This window comes from Adiantum capillus-veneris, chromosome 5 (assembly GCF_014529385.1).
Source record: "Adiantum capillus-veneris isolate H3 chromosome 5, ASM1452938v2, whole genome shotgun sequence".
Taxonomy (NCBI): domain Eukaryota; kingdom Viridiplantae; phylum Streptophyta; class Polypodiopsida; order Polypodiales; family Pteridaceae; genus Adiantum; species Adiantum capillus-veneris.
In genome coordinates this window covers 30,554,787-30,561,816 of record NC_140935.1, presented here as the reverse complement: position 1 = coordinate 30,561,816, position 7,030 = coordinate 30,554,787, and the positions used below count along the sequence as shown (strand labels likewise).

The 7,030-nt window shown below is 42.6% G+C and overlaps 1 protein-coding gene across 3 annotated transcripts in view; it reads left to right on the top strand.

The window, feature by feature from the left end:
• Nucleotides 1-3,665: 3,665 nt before the first annotated feature.
• Nucleotides 3,666-7,030, top strand: part of LOC147457082 (110 kDa U5 small nuclear ribonucleoprotein component CLO-like) — a 59,013-nt gene continuing 55,648 nt past the window's right edge. For all 3 annotated transcript variants that reach the window (XR_015188074.1, XM_086512099.1, XM_086512098.1), the window contains exons 1-3: nt 3,666-4,471; nt 4,891-4,959; nt 5,035-6,222. Coding sequence is in view for 2 of the 3 variants with exons in the window: in XM_086512099.1 (XP_086368225.1) it covers nt 3,701-4,471; nt 4,891-4,959; nt 5,035-6,222 (2,028 nt within the window). In the remaining variant the exon portion in view is untranslated. The remainder of the gene's footprint in view (nt 4,472-4,890; nt 4,960-5,034; nt 6,223-7,030) is intronic.

Below are 7,030 nucleotides of genomic sequence, written 5' to 3'. Positions count from 1 at the left end.
GCATCCTCAAAAGGCAAGAACAACCATTGGCTGGATTACCAGCTATGAAACAAGAAGGTCCATGCTATGAGTGTGGAGGTGATAATTGGGCACAAAGTTGTCCAAACAAGGTTCCATGTTGGCGTAGATGGTCTATCCCACAACCTTGTTTGGACCTTGAAACAAAATCGGAGGTTAAAATGGTACCTTCTTAGTGAAGAGTCACACCCAAAATGATGGATACCAAGAGCTTGCATGAATTGATGTCTTCTTCTATACAATGCACACTTTATGTCTCAGAGATACTAAAAATTAGACCGCACTTATGGGGCCTAATGGGCAAACACCTGGAAAAGATGGGGTTGAAAATCCCTTCACATGACTAACTTGCGGACAAAAACATGGATGACACCTCGCCTAAAAAACCACAGACGAAGCCAATACCAATGAATAAGGTTGGTGACTACTATGAAGGAGAAGAAGGAAACACCACCTTACCACTTGAGTACAAAGGAGTAAAGACGGTTGCTATATTAAAGAGTGGGGCTGGAATTGCCATTGCAACCAAAGAGATATGGAAAAAATGGAGAAAGCTTGCTCTTACGAAAACTCGAATGAAATTACAATTAGCGGATGGATACATGAGAAACCGATTGGAATATTAGAACAATCATTGTATCCTCATGTGGCATTGAGTATGAGCACACCTTTGCCATAATGAATTTTGATAAGAGCAGCAACTTTGATATCATATTGGGCGGACCATTCATGCATCAGCTCAAAATGGTACAAGACTGGGGCTATGACTATATCTACCTGATCCACAAAGAGGATTGGTTCTATAAACTCAAAAGCATTAAAATCCTTCTTCATGGTGGCCAAGACTCGCAACAAAGAGGCGAATGCACATCAAGAAGAAAAGTTGTCTCAAAAATCAAAGATCAAAGATCAAATCACGTATCAACAACATGGCAGAAATGAATCACTCAAGGAAGGGGGGAGCGTCATCAACGACAAAGCACTTCCCAAGCTAAAGTCCAACCTTGAAGACAAAGCTGAAGACAACCCTATGACAAGAATGCACAAGGTAGTGTCAAGGGACGACACAGATTAGGAAGGGGGGAATGTTTGAGGATAGATCAAACGAACGTCCACCTGGTTGGACACGTAGCCGGACACCACATTTGTACTCTATTAATTGTCCGAGTTAGTGTAGATGATACTTTACGTAAATCTTGATTTCAGAGTAGTCGATCAATTTCCTGAGTAGAATGCCCTAGGTATAAAGGTCAATAACCTTAATGTGAAGGGGAGGCTTATCTTTAGAGAAGGAAAGAGCTCTACTGTACGTACGCTCAAGCTACGAAGCTCCTCCACCTTGTAATCATCACAACTAATGAATGGGTAATCAGATTTCAGTTTTGAAACTTGCATTGTGTTCCTCTCTCGTTGCTCTTTAATTCAAGTGTAAACAACGAGAGTTGTAAATGCAGATTTGAGTGCTTAAATCATCGTTTTTAGTCATTTTGACCATAGGAGAGTGTTCTTAGACCATAGGACGACCTTTCTATACTGATTTGTTGCAGTTTTCAAGACCTTTTTCATGATGGACCGTGATTTTGGTACCTTGTTGGATTGCGACCAGACTTGGTAGGATAGTGCCCCTAGGTGTCCTAGACCTCCTCCTAAAGTTTCGTTGCATTTCGAGTTTGTTTGGGTGCCGAAATGGCGTGATGACCTAGAGCTGTGAGAAAGGGCATATGCAAATTTCCCCGATCATTGCGTGTTGGTTTGCTTGTTGAGCTAGTGTGTTTGCTTGTTAAGGTTCACTTCTTGAGATTGACGATCTCAAAGAGTCTCCGTGCCCCATCCGAATCACTTTTCCTAAATATTGACATTAAAGCATGCAAATGGTTGAATAAAATATGCTCTCACAAAGAGGAACATGCTCTTGTAATTCGGGGATAGAGGGAGAGAAAGATCAATGGCATGCATGATTTCAGGTCATCGACTTCATTTTGCACCACATCCTTCAGTTTAACATAATGACCAAAACTCTTATAAAAATAAACAACTAAGCAATCTTATTTTACTTTCAGTTCTATCACATTTAAAAATGAAAATGACATGAAAGTGTAAATAAACAAATAGTGTGAACCTTATTTTCTTAAGCTACTTATGCATTATTGTGATTAAGCGATGACTTAAACCATTACTATGCTTGTGCAAAAAACATAGATAGAGATGCAAGCGAGTCATCTAGAGAGAAACACAGATGGAAGGGTCAATCACATTCGTAATATTAATAAAAAGCCAACTCATCTCTGTGAAACTTGAAACGTTCTTAGTACATTGGAAACTATGAGTCCTAATCTTTTCTTGCACAATGTAGCAGTCATTGGTCCTCATCTTTAACAACTTGCTAGCTTACCCAGTTTGTACTTCTTGACTTGGTAGCATTTTTGTTAACCCTAGGTAGACCAAGGAAAAGACATCCTTCTTATTACATAGGCAGTTATGATGTGCACTACTACCATGTCTTGCTCATAAGAAAGACACAAGGATATAAGCAAGTAAGAGAGCGGAGTAGAGACATTGAATCCAATTGTGTTCCTATCATTGAAACCAATTTTAGAACCTTCTCCATTTTCAATCACATTGACTTCTCTTAGCATTCATCTCTTCACACCATGTTAACTTATCTAATATGTATCGTAGCATTGCTAGATCAAGATAGACCAAAAGAGGACTCTCTCTCTCTCTCTCTCTCTCTCTCTCTCTCTCTCTCTATACCCACCCCAATAGGAGGAGAGCACTCCTAAGTTTGTTGAACAAAGGCTAGCACCTCATAAAAGATAATTTTTATGAGAAGCTCCCAAGCTTGGTTTTAAAGTATGCTTTGCATCATCTTACATATAAACCAAAAGGAGGACTTTCTCTCTCTACCCACCCCAATGGAAAGAGAGCACTCCTAAGTTTGGTACATACTGGTAAACGTTTAAAAAAAATCATATGTGAGAAGATTCTGTAGAATCTCTGCCTCCCTACTCTTAATGCCTTGTCGCCATTCGCCATACTCCTTCCCCCCTTTGCTCTGCCATGTTTACCTTCTCCCTCAATGCCTGCGCATCATCTTCTCCCCGAGTCTTGCTTCCCCTTACATGACTGCCATGCTTTCCCTTCCATGCTAGTAACTTGCAGACAAAACTAGATGGTGTCCATGGTGTCTGCCAAACCCCCCCCCCCCCCCCAAAGAAAAAATGTGCGTTCCCTCGTGTCTTGCATCTTACCCTGCTCTCTCCCATTGCCTATGAGACGCTCCACCTCCTCTTGGTGCCTACATCAGATGAGAGCAAGAAGTTGCGATGACTGTTTCCATTCTGCATTCTACACCAATTGTCCCAATTAGAGAGAGAGAGAGAGAGAGAGAGAGAGAGAGAGAGAGAGAGAGAGAGCACATGGCATCCACCTAACCTCTTCTCTCACTATTTTAAGTAGAGAGAGAGAGAGAGAGAGAGGTGCTCCGCGCTCATACCTTCCAGCTCCAGTGAAGACCCCAGTTTGGCTTTTTTCTGCCCGCGTCTACCAAGATTCGCCACGATTTTCTTTTTCGAAAATCGTATGCACATACTAAGCAATCACTTTTGTGATATATAAGGTATATGCCGAGAAAAAATTGTCAATTTGCTCTTCATACATCCGCTCAACGTTGTGTGCGAGAATGGACGACACACTGTATGACGAGTTCGGGAATTACATAGGCCCAGAGCTTGACTCTGACGAGCAGGAGTCCGACGCTGAACAACAAGAAGAAGAAGACGAGGAGGAGGTAGAAGCTGCTGAGCAAAGGCATGGCCGCTTGCGAGACGGAAGTGCAGAAGTTGAGAATGGCTATGGAGCTGACCTGGCCGAGGACGAAATGGACGTTGATATCAACAATGGTATCGTCCTTGCTGAAGACAGGAAATACTACCCAACTGCCATGGAAGTCTATGGTGAGTCTGTTGAAACCCTCGTCATGGATGAGGATGCGCAGCCTCTCGAACAACCCATTATAAAACCTGTCAAAGTCAAGAAATTTGAAGTGGGTTTCAAGGAGGGCAGCATGCCTTCACATGTTTCCACTGAGTTTCTTCTTGTGCTCATGTCAAATCCTGTACTGGTTCGCAATGTTGCTCTTGTTGGGCACCTTCACCATGGCAAAACCCTCTTCATGGACATGCTTGTTGAGCAGACACATGAAATGAAAACTCTCGACCCTAACAGTGAGAAGCACCTCAGGTATACAGATACACGCATTGATGAGCAAGAGAGGCAGATCTCCATCAAGGCTGTGCCCATGTCCTTGGTTCTTGAAGACAGCAACAAAAAGTCGTACCTTTGCAATATCATGGATACCCCTGGGCATGTAAATTTTTCAGACGAGATGACTGCTGCACTCCGGCTCGCTGATGGGGCGGTGCTTGTTGTTGATGCTGTTGAAGGTGTCATGGTACAACTTGAGACCTTTTTACTATGATTTCAACTAGTGAAATGTCTTATTATGCAACGTACAATTTTAGTTTGGTCATTCATTTTGAAGCAAAAAGCAAGTGCCGATATTTAGTCAAAGCAGCACATCATGTGAAACCTGACTGTGCACCACATCCTAAGAATGTGTGCGTTGGGATAGTGTCCCTCTCTGAGATGTTAGTAGCTTGTCCAACAAGCTGCCCTGAAATGGAGGCCATAAATATGTCTTTTCATGCAGTTGAAGTAGCACCAAACTTGCTAGGTTATCTTTCTAAAATATCTTTGTTTTAGGGTCCACATATGTGTAACTTGGGTATATCACATTGTTTTGATATCGACTTGTTTGAAAAAGGTCTGTCTTTAACTATTAATGTGTGTTGTCGGCGTCTATGTTTGCAGGTTAATACAGAGAGGGCAATCAGACATGCTATACAGGAGAGAGTACCGATAGTGGTTGTTGTAAATAAAGTGAGTTCTCTGCTCAGTTTGCTTCTTTCTGATTCTCACTTTTGGTGTTTTTGATATCACGAAATTTCTGGGCAGGTTGATAGGCTTATTACTGAGTTGAAGTTGCCACCTACAGATGCTTATCATAAGCTACGGCATACTCTTGAAGAATTAAGTCAAGTTATCTCCAATTTTTCTACAGGAGCAGATGACCCACAGGTCATTGACCCAATTTTTGGAAATGTCTGTTTTGCCAGTGCAACTGCAGGATGGTCATTTACGCTATTGTCGTTTGCCAAGTTATATGTCAAGCTCCATGGTATCCCATTTGATGCTGCACAATTTGCTTCAAGGCTTTGGGGGGATTGGTACTTTCATCCTGATAGAAGCTTCAAAAGGAAAGCTCCTCCAGGTGGAGAGAGAACATTTGTGCAGTTTATTCTAGAGCCGCTGTACAAGCTGTACAGCCAAGTAGTTGGAGAACACAGGAAAAATGTGGAAACAACCTTGGCTGAATTGGGTGTTACGCTAAGCAATGCAGCATACAAGTTGAATGTGAAGCCTTTGCTAAAGCTTGCTTGTAGCTCAGTGTTTGGTTCAGCTACAGGTTTTACAGACATGTTGGTTCGACACATACCGTCTGCCAAGGCAGCGGCAGCTAGCAAGGTGAATCACATATACACTGGTCCACAAGATTCATCCCTTGCAGATTCTATGCGGCGTTGCGATTCGAAGGGCCCCTTGATGGTCAATGTGACGAAGCTTTATCCTAAATCTGATTGTAGTATTTTTGATTCTTTTGGAAGAGTTTTAGGTGGAACCCTCTATACAGGCCAGACTGTAAGGGTTTTAGGGGAGGGGTATTCTCCAGATGACGAGGAGGATATGGCTGTGAAAGAAGTCACAAAATTGTGGGTTTACCAAGCACGGTACCGTATACCGGTTAGTCAGGCCCCAGCTGGTTCTTGGGTCCTTATTGAGGGGGTGGATGCCTCTATAACAAAAACAGCCACTTTATGCCCCGAGTTTTTTGATGAAGACGTGTACATTTTCCGGCCACTGAAGTTCAACACATTGTCTGTTGTGAAAACAGCTACAGAGCCACTGAACCCTAGTGAACTTCCAAAGATGGTGGAAGGGCTTCGAAAAATTAGCAAAAGTTATCCGCTGGCCATAACCAAGGTGGAAGAATCAGGAGAGCATACCATTCTTGGTACTGGAGAAATATATCTGGACTCCATCATGAAAGATTTAAGAGAGCTATATTCTGAGGTGGAAGTGAAGGTAAAAAACTTGCTTGTTCATTTTACAGGATTGTTCAAACATCAAATCACACTGTCTTGTTTTAGCTTTGAGGAAGGCCTGTAATTATGCATGCACATGTGTTCACATCTGTTTACTCTTATATTTATTGATGCATACACACACATGCATGAGAGAGAGAGAGAGAGAGAGAGAGAGAGAGAGAGAGAGAGAGAGAGAGAGAAGAGTATTTTAACATCGTACGAAACTATCCCAAGAGACCTTAAAGATCTATCCAACGAGGAGAGTTGAACTCAAGACCTCTTATTCAAGAGGGAAATGGCAGAACCAATCTACACATGCATGAGAGAGAGAGAGAGAGAGAGAGAGAGAGAGAGAAGAGAGAGAGAGAGAGAGAGAGAGAGTCCATTTTTGAGAGGGGGCTAAATTTTGGAGCTCATAAGTGACTGCAGTGTGTGTGTGTGTGTGTGAATAGTGGGTGCAAGTGATCACAGCTTCAATGGAAAGCTTGCCTTCTCCCTTGTCTCATGCAGCGCGATGATTTGCTCTCGCGCATCTCTCTCCCCCCCCTTTGCACATATGGTAATGCCCCACTAGTTGGGTTTCTCAGATGAACATGTATAGTTTTGGGGATTTTATGCGCGTTTGCCAAGGCAAGAGGCTTTTGTACAAGAAGGGGATTAGCTAGGGGATTAGCTAATTGCTAATCCCCTTCAGGTACGCACAATTCCATCGCGAAGGAATGCGAAAACGGAGAGTTTTCTCATGTGAAAACTCGTCCAGTTTACATGGAAAGTGTCCCATTGCTTGCGGGAGCTTTTGAGACACG